Raw genomic sequence first — 23,327 nt, 5'->3', positions numbered from 1 at the left:
ACTTTTTAAAGGAGAAGTCAATTTCAAAGATTCCACATTGAATAAAGTTTGTATCTTAAAAGTAGGAATATGTTATGTCTTTACAGGGCATGACAACTCCAACCCCCAAAGTGCATGGATGGATCCAAGGGGACAAGGGAAATTCCTTCAAGAGTTGGCTACTGTCACCTCTGCAGGTACCCCAGACAGAGGCACAGAGGTGAAATCAATGCCACTTGCTCAGCAGGCCAACCATTGAGCAGGTCATCAGGGTTCTGTAGGTGCAATTCCAGTGCCTGGATTAGTTGGGTGGCACCCTCCAATACCTTCCTGCAAGGGTCTCGGTCAATGTGGCGGTGTGCTGTGCTCTCCATAACATGGCCTCCAAAGAGGTGTGGACCTTGATGATAGTGAAGCCCTGGAATGAGACAGCTCATTGGGGAGGAGCAGGACGTAAGAGAGGAGGAGGAGGAGGAAGAGGGGGCAGAGGGAGATGACATTGAACAGTGAGGTGATCCTGCTGCACGAGGAGGTGGCCTCCTCCTGCCACCGTCTGGGAAGAGGACCTCCCTCCTCTCCTTCATGGCCTCCACTATTAGATCCAGGTTGGCATCGATAAAGCGAGGGTCTGTCCAACCCTAGTGCCAGGCCTCCTGCTCCCTTGTGACATCTCACTTCCCTCTGGTGGAGTGAAATGTTTTGGCACAAACCGCAGATCTCTCCCTCAGGACAACCAGCAGGCTCAGTAATGGCTGCCGTAGGAGTCTACAGGAACCCCACAATTGATCTGGCCCACTGCTATATTTAATCTCACTGGCTCTACGAGAACAGGAAACCCGTCTCCATACCAGTTAAGGGCTTACCCAGGTGAAAATTGCAATTTGAATCCGCTTCCCACAGGAGGCAAGTTTCTGACCCAAAACCTAATTTGGTTCCTATTTCCCTCCTCCATAATGAAAATCCAGCTCAAAGAAGGGAAAGAGGATTGGATTAAGAGAGAGAGAGAGAGAAAAGAGACAGAAAGTAAAAGTGTGAATTTGCATTTTAAAACCTCGAGCAATAATTCATTAATGGCTGAAGTGAGACTCCATTTCTGAGTCTCCAAGGTTGAATTGCATTGCAGGACCATGAATCAAACATTAACGGGGTTCTTACGACATGTATTACCAGCCCTAAATGGCTGCGACTGGATTAGTTCATATGAACAATATCAATATCATGATATACAATGGCAAGGGTCATGGTAATTTTATTGGTTTTGGTGAGGCGAAAGGCAGAGTGGTACAAATCGCCCAGCAATTTGTGGCAAGTTGAAATCCACGGAATATCATTTTCTCACCACAAATTGCTTGGGCTCTTACGCACACTATTAATGGTGGGTGCCGTGAATGTGTCATTAATGTTCCAGCAGTGCCCAGGCCGTTATATCCACAAAACGCAATGCCAATGTACTTTACAAGAGAGGTATAGGTTTTAAAAACATTTTGCAGGATCTAGTTGAAATGGTCGGGTCCAGCCTGAAAGTGTTGCCGAACAACTGTGCTATAGCTTCTTCTGGGTCGTGCCAGCAGTCTGATTATTTCTGACCTTGTGTGACTTGCAATGAAAAGGTTGCCTTTGCTTGCATGTCGATTCCATGCATTGAACACTCTGATGGAGTTTTTATTCTTTCACCACTCCAACACTAAGAGATTCCTGTCAATTCAGTGAGCTTTAACAATGCTTTGCAGCCAGATATTATAAATATAGCTACACTGAGTCCATTGGGAATACGGGTTTTCTTATGGAGTGATCTGTAACTCGGAACACAAGAGCAAAGTCTGGTGGAGTCCTAAAAAAATAGCAATCTATTCTTCAAAACTCTTATCAGCTGATCTTTGTGATTATTCTCTGGTCATTTACTTTTTTTCTGTAGATAGCTATTGATTGATATGCCATTGTGAGTTATGATCATTGAAGTATAGGTTTACTGCTTAACTTGCTTGCTGGTCAATTAAGGTACTGATTTCTCACATTATGCCTATTTTGTATGTAGCAGTATGCAACTTTGATTATCAGCATGATCAGTGGTAAGAGCAACGTAACAATGCTTAACACAAAACCAAAAGAGGGCAGGCAAAACCACAGTGGAGAGAGCATCAATCTGACAGTAACTTTACTGGGTATCACTACAGGCAGATACCGCAGCAAGAGGAAATTATATCCAACTCCTGGTAGCTAGATAGAAACCTTGGAACAGGTGACTGCTATCTTTTCATCAGAGTTGATATTTTTTGACTGCTACTGTTGTTGCATGAGTATTTTAATAGGCATGTACTAAATCCCTCTGTGCACATGTTGAACGCAGGAGTTAAGCTGCTGGGTAAATCTGAATCTATCCTTTATCAAGCTCTGTATTAAAAATGTACATTGGCGTTTGGTACTTGCTTAAAGTGTTTTCAGAGGAGCATATACCCTATGGATGGTGTGATTGATCTAAATTGATTCCGAGGATGAGAGGGTTGTTGTATGCGGAGAAATTGAATAGAATGGGCATATTTTCTCTGGAGTTTAGAAGAATGAGAGGTGATCTCATTGAAATGCGTAAAATTCTTCGTGAGCTTAAAAGCGTAGATGTTGCCAGGCTGTTTCCCCTGGCTGAAACGTCCAGAACACATGGGGCACAGCCTCAGGATAACAGATTGTCCATTTAGGACTGGGATGAGGAGGAATTTCTTCACTCAGATGGTGGTGAATCTCTACCCCAGAGAGCTGTGGACACTCAGCTGTTGGGTATATTCAAGATTTAGATCAATAGATTTTTGGAATCTAAGGGAATCAAGGGATATGGGGATCAGAAGGGAAGGTGGAGTTGAAGTAAAATTGCAGTCTTGATCTTATTGAATGGTGGAGCAGGGCCGAAGAGCCGAATGGCCTCCTCCTGATCCTATTTATTATGTGCTTATGTAATGAGAAATGGGGATCTGAAGACCAACTGGTTCTTTTGAAAGTGGTAGTTTCAAGATCCAACTCTTCAGCCAGTTCTGGGTTTGTGACCTTAGTTAGGAGTATGACAGGGTGCAAGAGTCAGATGGGGGACGAATCAGCCAGTATTGGTGATCCAAATCATAATTCAGTGATTTCCACTGCAAATTTGTATGTATGTGTATATGTGTGTATTAAATCATGTTGGAAGCAGTATCTGCCCCCACAGTGGAATATCCTGTTGACACCCATTGCCTAGCTCGTACATGAAGAGTTGACTGAGATAATGGAGGGCTGCCAATCCATGTAGAATTGTACTATAGCAGGGAATAAAAAGTTTCTGTAAAATTAAATCAATGGAGCATCAGTCATTGTTTTGGAATTTTTTGAGGATGTAACTAGTAGAAGAGATAAGGGAGAACCAGTGGATGTGGTGTATTTGGATTTTGAGAAGGCTTTTGATAAGGTCCCACATAAGAGGTTAGTGTGCAAAATTAAAGTACATGGGATTGGGGGTAATATCCTGGCATGGATTGAGAGTTAGTTGACAGACAGGAAACAGAGCGCAGGAATAAACATGTCTTTTTCTGTTTGGCAGGCAGTGACTAGTGGGGTACCTCAGGGATCAGTGCTTGGGCCCCAGCTATTCACAATATGTATTAATGACTTGGGTGAGGGAACTAAATGCAACATTTCCAAATTTGCAGATGACACAAAGCTGGGTGGGAGTGTGAGCTGTGAGGAGGATGCAAAGAGGCTCCAGTGTGATTTGGACAAGTTGGATGAGTGGGCAAATGCATGTCAGATGCAGTATAATGTGGATAAATGTGAGGTTATCCACTTTGTTTGTAAAAACAGAAAGGCAGATTATTATCTGAATGGTGATAGATTGGGAAAGGGGACAACGAGACATGGGTGTCCTTATACACCAGTCGCTGAAAGCAAGCATTCAGGTGCAGCAAGAAGTTAGGAAGGCGAATGGCATGTTGGCCTTCATTGCAAGAGGATTTGAGTGCAGGAGCAAGGATGTCTTGCTGCAATTATACAAGGCCTTGGTGAGACCACATCTGGAGAATTGTGTGCAGTTTTGGTTTCCTTATCTGAGGAAAGATGTTCTTGCCATGGAGGGAATACAAAGGAAATTTACTAGGCTGATTCCTTGGATGGCAGAATTGACGTATGAGGAGAGATTGGGTCGACTAGGCCTATATTCACAAGAGTTTAGAAGAATGAGAGGGGATCTCATAGAAACCTATAAAATTCTAACAGGACTAGACAGGCTAGATGCAGAGAGGATGTTCCTGATGACTGGGGAGTCCAGAACCAGGGGTCACTGTATCAGGATACAGGGTATGCCATTTAGAACCGAGATTAGGAGAAATTTCTTCACTCAGAGGGTGGTGAACCTATGGAATTCTCTACTGCAGAAGGCAGTGGAGGCTAAGTCATTAAATATATTCAAGGGATATGGGGAGAAAGCGGGAACAGGATATTGAATTAGATGATCAGCCATGATCTTTTTTGAATGGCCCCTGAAGGGTTGAATGGCCTACTCCTGCTCCTATTTTCCTATTTTCTATCGGCTTAGTAATCCAGAGAACCCAAGCTGAAATTTCACATTGGCACCTTTTCCTTGCGCAGACACAACGGGCCAAATGGCCTCTTTCTCTGCTGTGTGAATCTATGAAGTCGCACTAGAAAAACCCCATTTCATCTGGAAAATTTACCTAAAAAAAATGAAGAACTGGATTTAGCCAACTGTGCCTGTCTATAAACCACTTAATCATTGGGGCATTTTGCCAACACGCAGAAGGGGTGACTCCGCGATACTGTGCTACCAGGGAGGAGTGGCACCCACAAGAAGCGCATCACCAGATGGAAAATCACGGGCTATTTGCCCAGAATTTTCTGAGCTGCCTCCCAGCGAACACAACTCTGTATTTCAAGGGAAGCTAGATAAGTGCATGAGGGAGAAAGGAATCAGAGGAAGTGCTGATAGGGTTAGATGAAGTAGGGTGGAAGGAGACTCGTGTGGTGCATAACCACCAGCATAGAGCTGTTGGGCCAAATGGCCTGTTTCTGTGCTGTAGACTCTATGTGACACCCCATTAGCAATACCAGATCACCAAGTTACCCCGTCTGCTTCCTTATTCTCATGCATGCTTTCAGCTTCTTATTTGCTTGTAAGAAGTACAATATCCTGACCTTATCATTGCAGGCAAAATATTTTATTTTTATATGTATATAAATAGAAAAGTGGTAACATACATTTCAAACTAATAGGCAGCAAAGAAGTTCCAGAGGCAACCAAACATTTTTATCAGTGATTTTGCGGTGTGAACTAAGTTCAAAGCACAAATGTTGGTAATCTAAAGAATTCATATAGAAAGCGTTAAATAAATGAATAGGTTTCCAAATTTCATTGGCGGTAAATTACTAGGCATTGCCGACTGGCTGCAGCAATGGTAGGTTTTTGGTAACGGACGGACAATCCACAACTGTCAGTTTTACACCTGTCAGGTTCTGCTGATAGGTCCACGACCTGACATGTTAACCCAATTTTCCTCTCTGCACAGGTGCTAAACTGACCTGCTGAGTGGGTTCCAGCATTTTTTGTTCCCCATTTCCGATTTCCAGCATTTTACTTTTAAGTTGAAAATTTACCTCCAGTTTACAAATCGTCAGAGAAACTGGTCAAAGAGCTTAAACGTCGCGGTCCGAGTGGTAACAGTTTGGCCCCCAATTTCTAAATAGATGTTCACGTTTTATCCATTTTTCATCAGATTTGTGGCTCAAGTTTAAATTGGAACTCTACTGCCCATCGAGAGATCGCCAATAAATGCAGAGCCAGATACTTATAATAATATGTTTGATTAGTATATCATTTAAAAAAAAATCTTTATCTTAATACATTTCCCTGTCTCTTCTCTACCTCTCTTTCCTCCTTAAAAACTATCTCTTTGCCCAAGCTTTTGGTCACCTTACGTGCGCCATTGTCTTTTTTTGTATAACTCTCCCGTTGAGAGCAGTGGGATGTTGTATTGCATTAAAGGCTCTATATAAATGCAAGTTGCTGAAGAGATGAAGAAGTTTTTTTCTTAGTTAAAACATTGAATAGATCTACCTGGGCTGTCCCAATTCCTCCTTACCTCGTCAATACCCAAGATCACTGCATCAAATTCTTATCCATGTCTGTTTTTATCAGCCTGCTAACTTACTGACATGTATTACAACAATATAATGCAAAAAGGACAAATAATCTTTTTCACCAGAATGGTCCAGGACTCTATTCAATTCAGTACAATCCCAATGTAAATTCAAAATATAATTAAATGCACAGAAATATGACTGGATCTAAACAAATTCCTGATAAAGATTCCAAAATGTGCATTTTGGCAACAAAATATGGTGCTTGCTAATGTCAGACATGTTGAGTACGTGCCTGCTATAAGCAGTTACTGTCCATCATCCCAAACTACTGCATATAACAGAATCCCAGTCTACATAAAAACTCTATCCACCCATGTCAATGGTTACAGAAATAGCTACACTGGTTTTTTTCTCTCTTTTCACCCATTAGTTCCATTTCTGCAGATATTAAAACGATTGTAGGAAATATTTCCACTGACAGCCTTTGCAAAGGTTGGTTTAGGAACTGTTTGCCCAGAGGCGCTCTCAATGAATATGACAGCTTTAAAGCGACAGCTTAATAAAATCAGGAACTGTCGGCTTAAATGGTATGTTTAAATTCATACCGATTCCCCAGCAACACTGATCTGTGATATGGATAAAACGAAGGTAGATTCAACATTATGTTTACATTTAGATATCCTTCTTGTACTGACAAGGAGTGAATTATTGGAACACGAATAATGCCCAGAGTTGTAGGGATAAGATAGATAGCCTAGAGGTGACTTTGTGTAATATTAGCATACAGAAACTGAACACCTTCACAGGCACTCTCCAACTCTATGACACAAATCCAGTATTTTAAATGAGTTAAAATAGGAGCTAGAGGAATGTCTGTTTCCACTGGCAGGAGGATTGGTAACCAGAGGTCACAGATTCAAGATAATTGGCAAAAAGCTGGGGGTGAGGTTGGCATGATGGGGAGATGGAGGAATTTTTTTTTATGCAGCAAGTTGCTATGATCTGGAATGCACTGCCTGAAAGGGTTGCAGAAGCAGTTTCAATAATAACTCTCAAAAGGGAAGTGGATAAATACTTGAAAAAGAAAAAAATTACACGCCTATGGGAAAGAAGACTGGAGTAAAACTAATTGGACAGCTCTTCAAAGAACCATTATTTCAAGAGAGATTTAATAAGTTAAGGGTTTTTTTCCCACTATTGCTGAGTAACTTGACAAGAGTTCTTCAAAAATTGAGGGATTTATACTCGGATAGAAAGAGGCAGAGAAGATGTTTCCAAAACTAGAGACCATAAATATATAATAGTCACTAAAAGGTCACTAATCAATTCAATACGGAACTCAGGAGAAACTTCTTTACCGAGAGAGTGGTGAGAATGTGGAACACGCTCCCATAAGTAGTGGTTAAGAAGAGTATAAATACATTTAAGGAGAAGCTGGATAAACACATGGGGGAAAAAAGGAACAGGAGAATATATTGATGGAGTGAGATGAATGAAGTAAGATGGGAGGAGGCTTGTATGGAGTACAAACACCAGCATAGATCTGTCTGGTCAAATAGCCTGTTTCTGTGCAGTAAATTCTACATAATTCTAATATATATAGTGATAGATTGTTTAATACTTGGCAAGAGAGTACAAAGAGAGTATAAAATTAAAACAGTCACAGAAAGAACTAAAGGGGATTTTGGTGATTCAAACTCAGGGCAATGAGATGGATTTTTTTTTTTGTTACCTGTAAGGGTTGTATTTAAAATGACTGTGCAGTATCAATGATATTTCCTATCCAGGCATTGATAAGTCATGTAACCAGCTCTAATATGGTACGAATCAACACTGAATTGTTATTGACACAGTGAAGCAGAGATGAATGTCCTTCAGAGATTGGGTTAAAGTCAAGCAAGTTTTGTTACAGAGTGTGCAGAGCGGATCTGGCATGACAAGAATAAGAAATATTCAGTTCTCCTGCACTAACATCCCTCTTCTGAATAAGCGTAAAAGTTCTCCAAAAACATGAAAAGCAAATATTAAAAAGGAAAGAAATATTCTCCTTCTGGTATCCTTTACTCAAAATATGGCCCCAAAATCCCACTGAACATCACAATAAGAGCTTACAATTTACAGATGCCCATTCTAGTTTCCCAACAAGGAAAAACACATTGGAATATTTTATAAGGAAACATGTATCAAAGGTTAGAAAATACTGCGAATGATGCTATAGGAATCCTATCATTCCTCCGTCTGCTGTTCCATCCTTTTTCCTTCGATAGCACCTTTCAAACCCGCGACCTAGAAGAACAAGGGCAGCAGACGCATGGGAACACTACCACCTGCAAGTTCTCCTCCAAGCCACACATCATCCTGACTTGGAACTATATCGCAGTTCCTTTGCTGTTGCTGACAGCACTGTGGGTGCACCTACCCCACATGGACTGCAGCAGTTCAAGAAGGCAGCTCACCACCATCTCCTCAAGGGCAAATAGGGATGGGCAACAAATGCTGTCCTTACCAGCGGTTCTCACATCCCATGAAATAATTTTAAAAAGGCATTAACCCATTTTAACAAACTAGCTGAGAATGGAATCCAATACTAGTATACTGATTGCACATAAAACAGCAACTTCCAGATTCAAAGAACTTGCATTTATATAGCACCTTTCATGATCTCCGTATGTCCCAAAGCTCTTTACAGTCAATTAGATACTTTTTGAAGTGTCATCACTGTTGTAATTTAATAAACATTGCAGCCAAATTGTACACAGCAACACAATAATGACCAAATAATCTGTTTTTAGTAGCATCAATTGAGAGAATGAACAGGACAGCAGGGAGAACCCTTCAGCTCTTTTTTGAAATCGTGCCATGGGACATCCACCTGAGAGTTAGTATAACATCTCATCAGAAAGACAGCACCTTTAACAGCACAGCAATCCAGGAGCTGTGTCAGCCTGAATGATGTGCTCAAGTCTTTAGAGTGAAACTTGAACCCACAACTTCTAGTCTCAGAGAGAGGAATGCTTCCCCAGAGCCATACCTGACCCCTAAATCTATAGCTTGTAGAAACAGAATAACTTTGGAGAGTGAAGCGATGCGTCTCTTATTTGTACTCATGACTTCACATTCATTAATTAGATGATCGTATTGGTCAGCAAAATAAATATTTCACTTCATTGTATCTTTAGTACCAGAAGTCCCAAGTCTGTGTCAGATGCTGGAATAGAAATGAAGTGGGACTACAAGGGTTTTCTCAACAGATTCCTGCTGAAATCCATTTGTTATTCAGATTGCTCCTGAGAAGTTTCCCGCTATCTTCTAAATATTTGGATGACAATTCTAGGTGCAGAACATCTGATTCCGGGTAACTTTCTGATGTTGAAGTTCCAATGGCTGAGGGTCATTGCCGGATGTGCGTATTGGAAATTCAGGTGTGCCATAAATGATTTTCTGGTCTTTAAAAGAAATGGTCAGAAACTCACAGCTGGCGGGTGGCTGAACTTCCAATATGCACTGTGGGAAAGTGAGACTTGACATCAGAAGCACAAATTCAGAAGCATCTCCGTAGCTGTGATATTTAAATGTCCTTCTCCCTCTCTCGCCTCATGAAGCCGGGCGACTTCCACAAGTCCCATACATGTCTGCCAACTTTCTGAAGCGTGGCCCCCAGTCACTCAGGTAATCGTAATGCTCATCTGAGTCTGAGGCAAATGAAGCCGAAGAACTCAAGGACCCAGCGACTGAGCCAGTCCCCTCAAATGCGTATGTCTGCAGGGAATCAAACGGGGGAGCAGAGGGATCGGTGTCGGCTTCATTCAGTCTTTCCCTGATAAACTCTCTAAAAACAGCATTATCTGGCATCATTCTGAATGACTGCCTGTACAGGGATGGAATTTCAGACGTTACGTCTTTTCGTGCCTTGGCCTTGCGCCCAACTCGAGAGCTCCTCAAGGTGGCCATGTTGAAAGCTTCTGTGTCCTCTTCGCCTCCCCCTTCATCATCGTATCTGACTATGTTTTCTCGGATGTCGTCATCTTCTTTAGCAAACGGCGGGTCTTTCCTGTGCTGTCTGAGTACCAGAAGAAGCAAGAGGAGTGCTAAAGAGGAAACAAAAAAGAAAATGCTCAGGATGGCCTGTCACAGTCTGATGATACCATGACTGCTAACCAGTCTCTTGGATGGACTGTAAATTAGCCCACGTTATATAGTGGCTAAAGGTGATTTGAAAGTAACAAAACTGAACCTTTTTTTTGCAACACAGGCCTTAACTTTAAGTTAACACATTGTTTTTTTCTGAAGACTCCTGAAAACATAATAATTGTCCAATTCATACTCCTCTGGCCTTTTGCATGTCACAGCTCAAGATCCAATCAATCAAGTTTTAATAGAAGAAAATGTTGCTCTGAGGTGCTATGAAAAGTCTGGTCAGTTAGCAACAAAACAAGAAGTGTGCTTCTATAAGTGCCCACTACTTTTAAAAGCAACAGGGGTTAACTTTCAGTTTTAACCATTCGGGTTACGAACTGGCTTAGACGATCGACTGTCTGATAAAAAACCTGTCCGATTTTCAATCCACTTGGCCAGTTTAATCACCTAAATAATGAAGGCGAAACTTATCTCTATTGTGTTTGAAGCTTCCACATGGTTGGAAAAGCATCTTAGAAGCCTAATTGTTGTTGCTTATATCCACTGTGTAGGGATTGATTAATCCTGTGCACAGAACACTGCAATGGAGTTCGCCAACAAGGTTGGTAGAGGATTCAAGCCTTTCTAAGCACTGCTTACTATAACATGCTTGTTGTATGGTTTCTAAAGACAATTGCTACAGCGATGGGCCAATGTGTTTTCTTCGTACAATCTTCACATCTGCATATAAGACATACTGTATTGCCAGTAGATAATGTGTAATACCATTGCAGTTTTAAGCAGAGAAATATGCAAATAGTATGGAGATATATACAACAAATTCTGTGCAATGATGAGAAGCCAGGATTTAATGTGGGCCACCTGACTTTCCTTGCTCAGAATCTTCAAAGTCATCACCACTTTATATTAATTCAAGATTTTCCCCCGAGCTGCTATACTGATTTCAGATTTGCTGCTGCATCTGCACTTGCACATTCCTCTCAGGTGAAACTCCTTCAGCAAATCTACAAACCTGTAGTTACATTTACTACAATGCCCCTCACTCTCTATACTTGTACCAAGCAAAATGAGCAAAAAAAAAATACGTCGTTGAATATCACAACTTTGACAAATTTGTTTAATGCAAATTAAACTCCCTGGCCTGGAGTTCCCACCCAGTTGCATTGTTTCTTTCACTGCAATTTGCCTGAAATCAGCATAACGGGTGCAAAAGATTGCGGAAATTTAAGCATAAGTTACATGCAGCACGAATCAAGTTTCCACCACCTTTTGCGCTAGTTATAAAAAATTGCACTAGAAACAAACCCTGCCCGTAAAAGTGGCCACACCCTTGAATGAATTAATCACCAATGGAAGTATTGGTTCATTGCTCTCATTTGCAGGCCTTTGAGGTGGCTCCAAAAATTAAACCAATTTTTTTTGGACACAAGGACACTAACAGGCAAGTTTTAAAAGTTTTTGAATGCAATTTGTAAAAACAATTTACTAAGAAACTGATTACTGTACACCAATATAACGAGCAAATAGTTCTGAATATTCTTTGACAGGTAATTTTCAGTGATTTAAAATCGGGTTATTCACAGGTGGTGGATTGACACTGTGAATAAAAATGATTATTTCTTGTGATTTTTTTTCCACTGTATTGATCAAACTGCACTATTAGCATTCTTAAATATATCAATGAATAGTTATATTTTTGAAGACACAGTTTTAAAATAATTGTATTTTAAAATGCTGCCCGATTGTTCCTGGCAGATTTTGCATTTGACGATATGCAAGTGAGTTTGAGCAGAAACTTGAGAAAAAGAAACACTTCTGAAAACCAGTGCATTTTTTGGGCGCAATTGGTGTCCTGGTCATCAGTTGTGCCCAAAGCCGATAACCTGCGCCCCCCGTTTTCAGTGATAGCTGGTGATATGTGCAAAGTCCAATAATAAGGAAACAGATCATCAGTGACCCAGGCATCATACCAGGACAACAAAACCCTGCACTTATATAGTGCCTTTAATTTGTAAAATATCCCAAGGAGCTTCTCAGGAACACTATCGAACAAAATTTGACACCAAGCCAAATAAGGATATTTGCAGAGCGAACCAAAAGCTTGGTCAAAGAAGTTGGTTCTAAGGAATGTCTAAAAGGAGGAGAGAGAGTCATAGAAAGGCGGAGATGTAGAGGGAGGGAGGTTTAGGGCCTCGGCAGCTGAAGGCACATTGGCGGAGCAAAGGAAATCAGGGATGCGCAAGAGTTCTGCTCTAAGTCCAGCCCAGCCTCCAAATCATCGGCTCACTCAGTTGCACCAACGAACACGCTGTGAGATTACTCACCAAATATCATCAGGACACAGACTAGAATGGCAATGAGAGCTCCCGTGCTGAGACCAGCAGGCAGAAAAAAGGCATCAGTATTGCATAATTGGCCTATGTCATTGTTATTGCACCTACACACTCGAATAGTGAGGGTATTGGTGCTGCTGAGCGAGGGAGTCCCGTTGTCCACAATCAGGATGGGCAAGAAGTGAATGGCCTTTTCTCCACGACTAAAACCAGCTCTCCGAGTCAGAATCACAGCGGTGTTATCTAAAAGATAATGATAAAATAAATTGACAGGTTGGTTGTAAAGTGAAAAGGCAAAGGTGGAAATGAGTTATAAGGATCCCGCAAAGAACCAGGTTTAATCTCCAATGGTGCACTGTTTCTGCTGAGTATAGCCAAGTTATTGATAGGGATGTTACAATTGCCTTTAGTGCTCTTCGGTTAAGGAGGAGAGACTAAAAACACAGTCAGTGTGCCCTCTGTTGATTGCTATCCAGTGGCTCTTAACACAAAGCGAATGTTGTATTAGGTCAAGGTCAAGCTTGGTTGTGATTCTGACTATCTCTATCTAGTCCCACTCATGAAGACTGACCATTTGGATGAGTTATCTGTCCCCATGGAACTATCAAAAGCTCCATTTGGTTTAATAGAGATATGTTCATTCTTTGGCTGGAGGCCTGCATAAGAAACATATTTGAAGTCACTGCAGAGCTCAGTTACATGTATTCAGCATGAACATTAGCTCTGCAATTAAAAGAGAAAATGCTGGAAGCCCCTCAGCTGGTCAAGCAGCACCTGCAGAGTATAAGTAACCCTATACATATATATGTAGGATTAGGATTTGGTTTAATCTTTAACGATTAAAGCTTTTAGTTTTCTTTTGAATTAATGAAATGGTGAAGAAGTTCTTCACTCCCAAGATGTTTTAGAGTTTAGTGTGTTTCGGGTTTAACTGATATTGTTGTTTAGGTATTTGATGAAACTCCAGGATTTGTGTAATTGCATGGTCACTTTGGGAAACAGCCAAGACTGTCATGAGATTAAAAAAATGGAACAATGGAGATACGCTGAAAAATAATAACACTTTTCATGCCATAATTAATTAGCACTGACAAAGTTTGTGGGAGACTATAAACATCCTAAGATTTTCTTTAACAAGTTATAGAAAGAGTTGGATTCAAAAAGGAACAACAACCCGGGAAAAATGAATGGGGTAATTGCATTATTTCCCTGTATGTCTACTGCTTAAAGATATTGTGTTTATCTGAACTTGGTCAAACACAATAAATGGATTTGTAATTGCAAACCATTTTTTGTTATCTGAATCGAACTGTTTACAGGAGAACTTTTCATACAATGTGGGATTTGTTGGGGCATGCTATGCAGATTTTCTTGGACTAAGAAAAACATGTATGTGCCTGCAATGATTCTCAGTTCTCTCGCCCTGATTTCTCAGAGGTTTTCATTGAAGTTATGGTGGGAGAGCAGAGAGGCTTTTGGCAGTCTTTGTCCCATTATGTAAATTCCTTGATGATTCCAGTAGGAAATTCGATTACTTCAAGTTTGAATTGATATTTAGAGGGGAGTCAAGAGCAGAGAGAAAAGTAAGGAAGAGCTATTTTGGTTGAATGGATCAAAATTAAATGTGGTCTCTGTGAGGGTGACCCCAGAGAAGGGTTTGTGTGTAAAACAGGAGATTGCAGAAAGATGAAAAAAAAGGATTTGAATTACATTTTTTGATCAATCCAGATATATCAATCATTTAAGAAGACGAATTAATGTGGCTATAGCTTCCTCCAAAGAAGTAATTCCATTTACATCAATGGATAGATTTTACAGTTCAAACATTCCAATTGGTCAGGAGATATGTCATCATCTCCTGCTAGGATCGTGTATGAATCTCAATGTGCCAAATTATCCATCTTTCTTTTTGCATTACAGAAACAGTTTCCTTAGTGCTGAATCTAAATATGATATAAAACAAAGGGGCAGGCTTAAGGGAATCAGTGGTTCTTTCTGGTTCTGAGTGGTTTTGCTTTCATTGTATTAAGCACACAAATATCTCATTTATTGTGGACTCTGATATTTTACATGGCAGGTAAGGATAAAGAGATGTGGATTTATTTTGAGTATATTTTTACACAGTTCATGAGTAATTTAGTGAAATGATCCGTCAAGTAGTCCATCTTACATGAAACATTTGAGAGCAAGTTTTTTATCCATTGATTATTAATGGGTGATAATTCTATAGTTAAATAAAACTAGGCACCCAAGGTGCGGTATATTTTGAATATATTTCAGCCAATCTAAACAATCAAGGCTTTCAACATCGTTTAACCAATTATGGAACGGGCTAACCTGAATTGTTGCACTGTACAAGGGACACAGATTAACAGTGGACCTTTTGAGGATGAAGCAGAGGGTTTGACTCACTTACTCTACAACTGCTTCTCCAGAAATAAGAGAGAGAAAATGAGAGAAGGAAGGAAAGAAAATGAGAAACAGGCAGAAAGAGTACTCAAAGTCTAACATCATCTGATGAATTGAGACTGAACAGTGCAATTTTTCGGAGGAGCTGAACCGAAACACATCAGAACATGTGCACAGCAAATTTAAACTTGTCCCAACTGACAATCGGTTGGATTGGCCACACTTGAAAAGCAAAACTCAAAAAGGCCGTTCTAGAAAAAGAGAGCCAGGAACTTTTCTGGAGCCTCCAGCATAGTGTTCCGGGGGTGGAAATAGATTTATCTTTTTGATTGGTGAACAGACAACAGCTGCAAGTGGAAACCCAACTGCTACTTCTGTAGTAATGAGATCTTCTGTTGCTGCTGTGGTTGTTGCATCCTTCACAATTATTGTCTATCACACACCAGACTACGTGTCAATAAGGTGCAAAATCCATTTAACATTTGATGTACAATCTCACACACAGCAGCGATCATCAGAGAAGACCTGAGATATAAGAAAGCCCATTCACTGTGGCACACCCTTAGTGTCCTACCTTGATTATCTCTAACAGTAAAATTGGGATTACTGGCAGCATCTGACACCAGGGTAAAGTAAAAGTGATGTCCCTCCGATGGCTCATCCTCGTCCACTGCGCTGATGGTTTGAATGAGCTAAAGTAGGAAAGATTAGAGATCAGTCAAAAATAGAACTCACAGATCTCGCCTTGTCCTTTATTATAAGATTCGTTGATTGGCAGGCTGGGGTCTGCAACAAGGCTCTGATGTTTAGCTGCTAGGATGGAACTGCGCTTCAGTGTCTCTTTTAAAGCCACTGCTCAAACACTCCCTCTCAGTAATGATGTAAATAAGCACATCCTGAAATCAATTCGAAGCTCTAGTTGCCAGGGAAACTTTTGGGAGGTTGGTAGTTACTTGCAGTTGCTCATACCTTGGAGGATGGCAGGTTACCAAGATCAGCAATTGACTGGCTTTAGAATCATAGTCCGCAAAATTTGGCTCCATGGCACCAGTAGTTCTGGTGCAATGGGTGCCATTTTGGTTCCAAAATGGTGTTTGCACCATACGCATACACTTGCAGTGCAGCATGCACCGGACAACATTTTGGGTAGGTCAGTGGCTTTGTCAGGATAGAGAATTTCCCCATGCTGCAGGGTGCCATCGACTGCACTCACGTGGCTTTGTGGACTCCGCATCTAAGTGCAGAGATGAACTGAAACCATAAAGGGTTCCACTCCCTGAATGTGCAGGTGATGTTCAACCATGCTTAGCACATAATGCAGGTGAACACCACCATCCTGCCCTAGCAAGATGCCTTCAATCTGTGCCTGCCTGCTGTTCCCTCAGTATTTGAGTCATCACATCAAGCCAGAGGGTGACTGCTGGGCAACACCTGGCTCATGACTCTGGTGTTGAACCCAACCACACATGGCCAGCAAGCATAGAATGAGAGCTATACCGCCACACAAACATCAATGAGCAGACCATTGGAGTGCCTGAATGACTCTGGAAGAGCCCTGCATGTGTTAGAGCATGTGCTACAATTCATCATGGTCTGCTGTATCCTGCACAACCTTGCCATCATGAGGGTACAGCCTTTGCCATCAGGGAAATGGTGAGCAGCTCAGGAGCAGGAGGAGGAGGAAGATGAGGAGGAGGAGGGAGAGAAGGAGGCAACCAACACATCCCCTTTCTCACTGGGCTGACCGTGATCAGCTCATCTGACTACAGCTCCAATGAACACAACCCCAATTCCCCAATCTCTGACAATCCCTCACCTTACCTTCCTTCTGTCACTGACAATCACAGTGTGCTCTTGGCCACAATGCTGAAATAAAAACCATCACAAAACAAATATTCCGAAGCAACTTTCTCAAACAAACCATCCAATATTCCATGCAAAGGTCAACTTTTTTTTTTAGAGATACAGCACTGAAACAGGCCCTTCGGCCCACCGAGTCTGTGCCGACCATCAACCACCCATTTATTCTAATCCTACACTAACCCCATATTCCTACCAAACATCCCCACCTGTCCCTATATTCCCCGACCACCTACCTATACTAGGGGCAATTTCTAATGGCCAATTTACCTATCAACCTGCAAGTCTTTGGCATGTGGGAGGAAACCGGAGCACCCGGAGGAAACCCACGCAGACACAGGGAGAACTTGCAAACTCCACACAGGCAGTACCTAGAATTGAACCCGGGTCGCTGGAGCTGTGAGGCTGTGGTGCTAACCACTGCGCCACTGTGCTGCCCTAGATCACCCTGGATCGTTTGCTTAGTGCCTGTCTTGCGTGTGCCTTTGCCTGCCCTAGTGTTCCTGCAGAGTGCTACATTGCCTGCAGCACGGCTGGTAGAAGGTTGCTGATTTTCAATGGGGGAGACTGCAGATGGCCTTCCACGATGACCTCAATGAGCTCTTTGCCCAGAATGCCCAGCTTTGGAACGCACCATCTTGGCATGGGCGGCAGCGGTCTGGTCTGGTCTGGCTGGCAGGCTACATCAGGGGCACTGGCGGAGTTGCAGGGGTGGGAGGACAAATTCTGTCATCCTGAGAGAGGGCAGCAGCTTCGTGCTCCCTGGAGCCACTGCCACTTCCCCCGGGGCAGCAACTCAGCAAACAGAGTAAACTACTGGAAGACAGATTGCTGGACTGCTGTGAGACCCTGTAAGCCCATTTGAGAACTGATATCTGCAGCCATGATGGCAGCAGTCTGAGCCTGCAAGGCAACAAACTGCGCTTACATGGCAACAAGCATGGGTTTCACAAGTTCAGTCTGAGCTTCCACTCAGATGTTAGGTGGCTTCTGCTTCTGCTGCAGTGGAAGCTGCAACATTGCATCATGGTCGGGTCTGCAAGTATTCTCATGGAGTAAGCTACCACTTCCACATTGGAGAGGTTGGACTCCAAGCTTTGTGCGAAGCACTGTGCCAGTTTGATGCTGGACACCTCCATGCTCCTTGACACTGGCAGCTGGCTTTCTGACAGGCCTGCCAATGCACCAAGCATTTCAGTGCACATGCCCATCAGCCTTTTTCTGTACACCGCCCCATCAACATTCGCATCCGGGTCCTCTGCAGCAGAACTCGTGTGTGACCTCGCCCAGCGCTATCCTTGCCCCTTGCCCTGGCAGCAGGCCACTGGCGCCCAGTGACTCGCCAGATGCAGATTCTGCTTCTCTGCCACCCTCTAAAGTAGGCACAGCATTGGCATCTGAGCTGGTGGCTGCGAGTGTGAGATCGAGTGACAGTGTTTCGTCATCATCAGTCTCCTGATCCTCTTGGATGTCATGTTCCTGCATTAGTGCTTGACCAGGTGACAGCTCTTGGGTATCTGAAAGGGTCAAGGAGGAAGGGTAGGGTTGCAGTGATGGAAGTGGTGCAAAGCAAGAGATGCATGCTTACACATTCTGCAGTTTGTAACTCGGAAAACATTGTGGGATGAGAGGGAAATGGGATGTGAGAAGGAGGATTTAGGTAGGAAAATACCGTCACCCTCTCTGGTTTCAGCCCCGTGGCTGGCCCCTGCCTCAGTCATGACCACACCAATGATGGTGAACACCGCCTGCTCCATTGGGGTGGGGACATGCTTATCCCCTGTCGGTTAGTTCCTGCTGCATCCGGTTATGCACCGCCTTGTCCTCCAAGAGAAAGGGAAGTGTGTCAGTGAGTGTAGTGCAATGTGTTTGGGTAATGTGGCTGTCATGGTTGAATAGCTGGTAAACTGTGAGATATGGGTATGAGGCTTGCAGCAGTGTGCTAAGTGTGTGAGGATGAGGTGAAGCATATGAATGTTAGGCATGAGTTGTGCTTGATAGAGAATGTTGGTAGGTGAGTGAAGGGTGGGGGATGAGGTTAGTGGTTGTAGGAATATGGCATTTGAAGATGCATTTGCTACTCTTGATAACTCGCATGAGGTCATTAAACTTCTTCCTGTACTGATCCAGGTCCTCAAGGCTACATGGTTTGCATGGACAGTGATCTGCTTCCACTGCCATCTCAATGCCTGTCTGAAGGGCCTCCTACCTCTCTGTGGTAGACGGCCTCTCTTCTCCTGCACCAAGTTCTCCAGTGCTGCACCACAGAACCTCGGAGTGCACCCTCTGCCCTGTTGCACCATTTTCACTCACCTTCTTGCTCAGAGACACTTCCCCAGCCACTTCCAGTGCCTGCTGCAGCCAGAATGCACCTCCCCCCTCAAAAGGTGCGGGCTGGCTTTAAATAGTGCAGACTAGCCTCACCCGAACTTGGGTTCCCTGCTGAGGTATGCAGCCACTGAATAGTGCTCTTAGCGCTGCATGTCACTGTCATTTGAATGAGTATAATGTCTGCGTGCTGCCTGCAAAAACAACAAAACGGGAGCAGATTAATCGTGCACCGTGATCCCTGGGCCTGTTTTCGGGCCTTCTCCAATTTCTCTCCCATCGAATCTTACAATACAGAAAGGAGGTTGTTCAGCCCATCAGACCTGTGTCGGCTCTCTATCCAATTAGTCCCACTCCCCCATTCGCTCCCCATAGTCCTGAAAATGTTTCCTATTTTTTCTGTAGTACTTATCCCATTTCCTTCTGAATAGTTCCTATTGAATCTGTTGCCTTTCAGTCAGTTTCCACAGCAATAACAACTCACTGCCTATACAAAAAAAATCTCATTTGTCCCCTGACATTTTTCTTTTTTCACATTTTTTGGAACGCTTTTTATAAAAGATTGAAAGCATAGCATCTGAAGTGTGACAGAGACAGACGAGCTGCAAAAGTTTTACGGATAGTCATGTCAGCTCAAGCTATAAATTGGAATTTTACTTCAACACTACTGCTGCATTTCAGTTGGTGGGTTTATACGGCCTTTTGTCACTTTTGTGGTTTCTTTTCGATAATCCCATATCATACCTCGTAAAGCAATAGAGCAAAATTGAATCACAGTTCCAGTGTTGGACCTGCTATTGGTAAACCACTGGCTATTTCATTTCAAATAACAATTGTTTCAGGAGTTGCATGCATCAAAGCAATAACTGAACCCCTGGCTAGCACACAAGCCGCGATGTACTAAAATTACAAGTGAGACATATTTCCGAGGAATTCGTACCTGTCCGTGCTTTGCGTTTTCACACACAAATGTTTCGTAGGAAACTGGGAATACAGGAGCGTGATCATTGTCATCGAGAACTTGAATATGCACCGACATCGAAGTAACTTTCTTTGGGTTACCTGGTTGAAACAGCCAATAGACGACAGGATGTGGGTCAGTTGTGGGTTTACTTAGGTCTGCAGGTTTCTTCTTGTTAAGTGAAACCATTTAATTTTACGGCCTTGCACATTCTCTGTTACTTGCTGGCATCACTTACTGAAAACTAACGCTGATTGTCATTAAGTTTAAAAAGTGGACACTATTTTCCAGCTGTTACAAAGAGAGGGCTGCAGAATTGAACTTGTTTTCACTGGAGAGAAGGAGCGATTCAGGGGACATCATTTGGGGCTTTCAAGATGAAAACAGGCTGTAATAGTTTAATATGACTGCAAAATCAAAACATAGAACTATTATCATAAAGCCACTCAAATGTTAGTTTCAGCATTTCAAAAAATTAACTTGACAAATTGCGAATGAGAGTGCAGGTTATGCAAGGTGTATTTGAATGAGCTGATGAGGTGGACTGTTCTCAATTTATACTTTGTGCGATTGTGCATGTTTGAGTCAAAACTTGCGATAAAATGGGCTGTTGAATAATCTGGTAATAACTACATTCTTGTCAAATGACATGATACTTGTTGGCCTTTACAGTTAAGGGCAAGATTCAGGTATCTTCATAAATATAATCCTGAACAATGTTTCAAACTAAGTTTGGGGTTTTACATTTTTGCCAGGACTTCCGAGCAAACACCAAGAAAGAAGATGGGTTTTATCTTCTTCAAGACAAATGTATTAGTTAACTGGCTTGCCAGGTATGGACAATGGAGCAGGTCATAGAAACATAGACAATAGGAGCAGGAGTAGGCCATTCGGCTCTTCGAGCCTGCTCCACCATTCATTATGATCATGGCTGACCAACCAACTCAGTAACCTGTTCCCGCTTTCGCCCCCATACCCTTTGATCCCTTTAGACCCAAGAGCTATATCTAACTCCTTCTTGAAAACATACATTGTTTTGGCCTCAACTGCTTTCGGTGGTAGCGAATTCCACAGGCTCACCACTCTCTGGGTGAAGAAATTTCTCCTCATCTCAGTCCTGAAAGGTTTACCCCGTATCCTTAGACTATGACCCCTGGTTCTGGAATCCCCCACCATTGGGAACATCCTTCCTGCATCTACCCTGTCAAGTCCGGTTAGAATTTTATAAGTTTCTATGAGATCCCCCCTCACTCTTCTGAACACCAGCGAATATAATCCCAACCAACTCAATCTCTCCTCATATGTCAGACACCCCATCCCAGGAATCAGTCTGGTAAACCTTTGTTGCACTCCCTCGATAGCAAGAACATCCTTCCTCAGATAAGGAGACCAAAATTGCACACAATATTCCAGGTGTGGCCTCACCAAGGCCCTGTATAATTGCAGCAAGACATCCCTTCTCCTGTACTCGCATCCTCTCGCTATGAAGGCCAACATACCATTTGCCTTTTTTACTGTCTGTTGCACCAGCATGCTTACCTTCAACAACTGGTGTACGAGAACATCCAGGTCTCATTGCATATTCCCCTCTCTCAGTTTATTGCCATTCAGATAATAATCTGCCTTCCTGTTTTTTCTACCAAAATGGATAACTTCACATTTATCCACATTATACTATATCTGCCATGCATTTGCCCATTCACTCAACTTGTCCAAATCACCCTGAAGCCTCTCACAACTCACCCTCCCACCCAGTTTTGTGTCATCTGCAAATTTGTAAATATTACATTTAGTTCCCTCATCTAAATCATGAATATATATTGTGAATAACTGGGATCCTAGCAGCGATCTCTGCAGCACTCCACTTAGTCAGTGCCTGCCAGTTGGGAAAAGATCCAGCACAGTGGCGCAGTGGTTAGCACCGCAGCCTCACAGCTCCAGGGTACTGCCTGTGTGGAGTTTGCAAGTTCTCCCTGTGACGGTTTGGGTTTCTGCTGGGTGCTCCGGTTTCCTCCCACAGCCAAAGACTTGAAGGTTGATCGGTAAATTGGCCATTGTAAATTGCCCCTAGTGTAGGAAGGTGGTGGGGATGTGGTAGGGAATATGGGATTAATGTAGGATTAGTATAAATGGGTGGTTGTTGGTCGGCACAGAGTTGGTGGGCTGAAGGGCCTGTTTCAGTGCTGTATCTCTATGAATCTATCCCTACTCTTTGTTCCTGTCTACCAGCCAATTTTCTATCCATTGCAATACACTACCCCCAAGTCCATGCACTTTAATTTTACATGCTAATCTCTTATGTGGGAAATTATTCTGAACATTACTTTTAATGGCATGCTATACAAAAATCTATTTTGAATGGTTTTACAACTTGCTTCAACTAGCAATCAGGAATTACACTCAAACACATTGAAGATATTGAAAAAAAATCTGTATTTACATAGCAACTTTCACAACATCTCAAAACACTTGACAGCCAATGAAGTACTTTTGAAGTGTAGTCACTGTTGTAATGTCGGAAACACAGCAGCCAATTTGTGCACAGCAGGGTATGATAAACAACAGTGTGATAATGACCAGATAATCTGTTCTAGTGATGTTGATTGAGAGCTAAATATTGGCCAGGACACTAGGGAGAACTCCCCTGCACTTCTTCAAAATAGTGCCATGGGATCTTTTACAATCACCCGAGAAGGCAGTTGGGGCCTCGTTTAATGGACAAATCAAATTGGCAAGGGTAACGTGGAAGACGAATTTGTAGAGTGCATCAGGGATTGTTTCTTAGAACAATACGTTGCAGAACCTAGCCGGGAATGGGCAATTTTAGATTTGGTATTGTATAATGAGGTAGGATTAATAAGAGATCTCATAGTTAAGGATCCTTTAGGGGGAAGCGATCATAACATGGTAGAATTTCAAATTCAGTTTGACGGTGAGCAACTTGGGTCTCAAACCAGTGTCTTCAACTTAAACAAGGGCAATTACAAAGGTATGAAGAAAGAGTTGTCTAAAGCAGGCTGGGAAGATAGACTACAGGGGAAGTCAGTAGATGAGCAGTGGCAGACTTTTAAGTGGATATTTCAAAACACTCAGCAAACATTTATTCCAGTCAGAAGGAAGGACTCGATGAGAACGATGAACCACCCGTGGATAACAAGGGAAGTTAAGGAGAGTATCAAATCAAAAGCAAAGGCGTAAAAAGAGGC

General features: G+C 42.5%; 1 protein-coding gene across 3 annotated transcripts in view; it reads right to left on the bottom strand.

Annotated features, from left to right (window-relative positions):
- Positions 1–5,166: 5,166 nt before the first annotated feature.
- The window catches only part of LOC137369763 (cadherin-7-like), a 106,348-nt gene continuing 88,187 nt past the window's right edge, over positions 5,167–23,327 (bottom strand). Inside the window, exons 9-12 of one of the 3 annotated variants that reach the window (XM_068031179.1) lie at positions 20,101–20,222; positions 15,547–15,664; positions 12,555–12,806; positions 5,167–10,181 (exon numbers count right to left, since the gene is read on the bottom strand). In XM_068031179.1, the coding sequence (XP_067887280.1) occupies positions 9,688–10,181; positions 12,555–12,806; positions 15,547–15,664; positions 20,101–20,222 (986 nt within the window). In that variant the 3' untranslated portion in view covers positions 5,167–9,687. The remainder of the gene's footprint in view (positions 10,182–12,554; positions 12,807–15,546; positions 15,665–20,100; positions 20,223–23,327) is intronic. The other 2 variants (XM_068031181.1, XM_068031182.1) reach the window with 2 other exon arrangements.

Source organism: Heterodontus francisci, chromosome 5, assembly GCF_036365525.1.
Source record: "Heterodontus francisci isolate sHetFra1 chromosome 5, sHetFra1.hap1, whole genome shotgun sequence".
Taxonomy (NCBI): domain Eukaryota; kingdom Metazoa; phylum Chordata; class Chondrichthyes; order Heterodontiformes; family Heterodontidae; genus Heterodontus; species Heterodontus francisci.
Note: the sequence above shows the minus strand (reverse complement) of the source record. Positions and strands in the feature narration are given on the sequence as shown.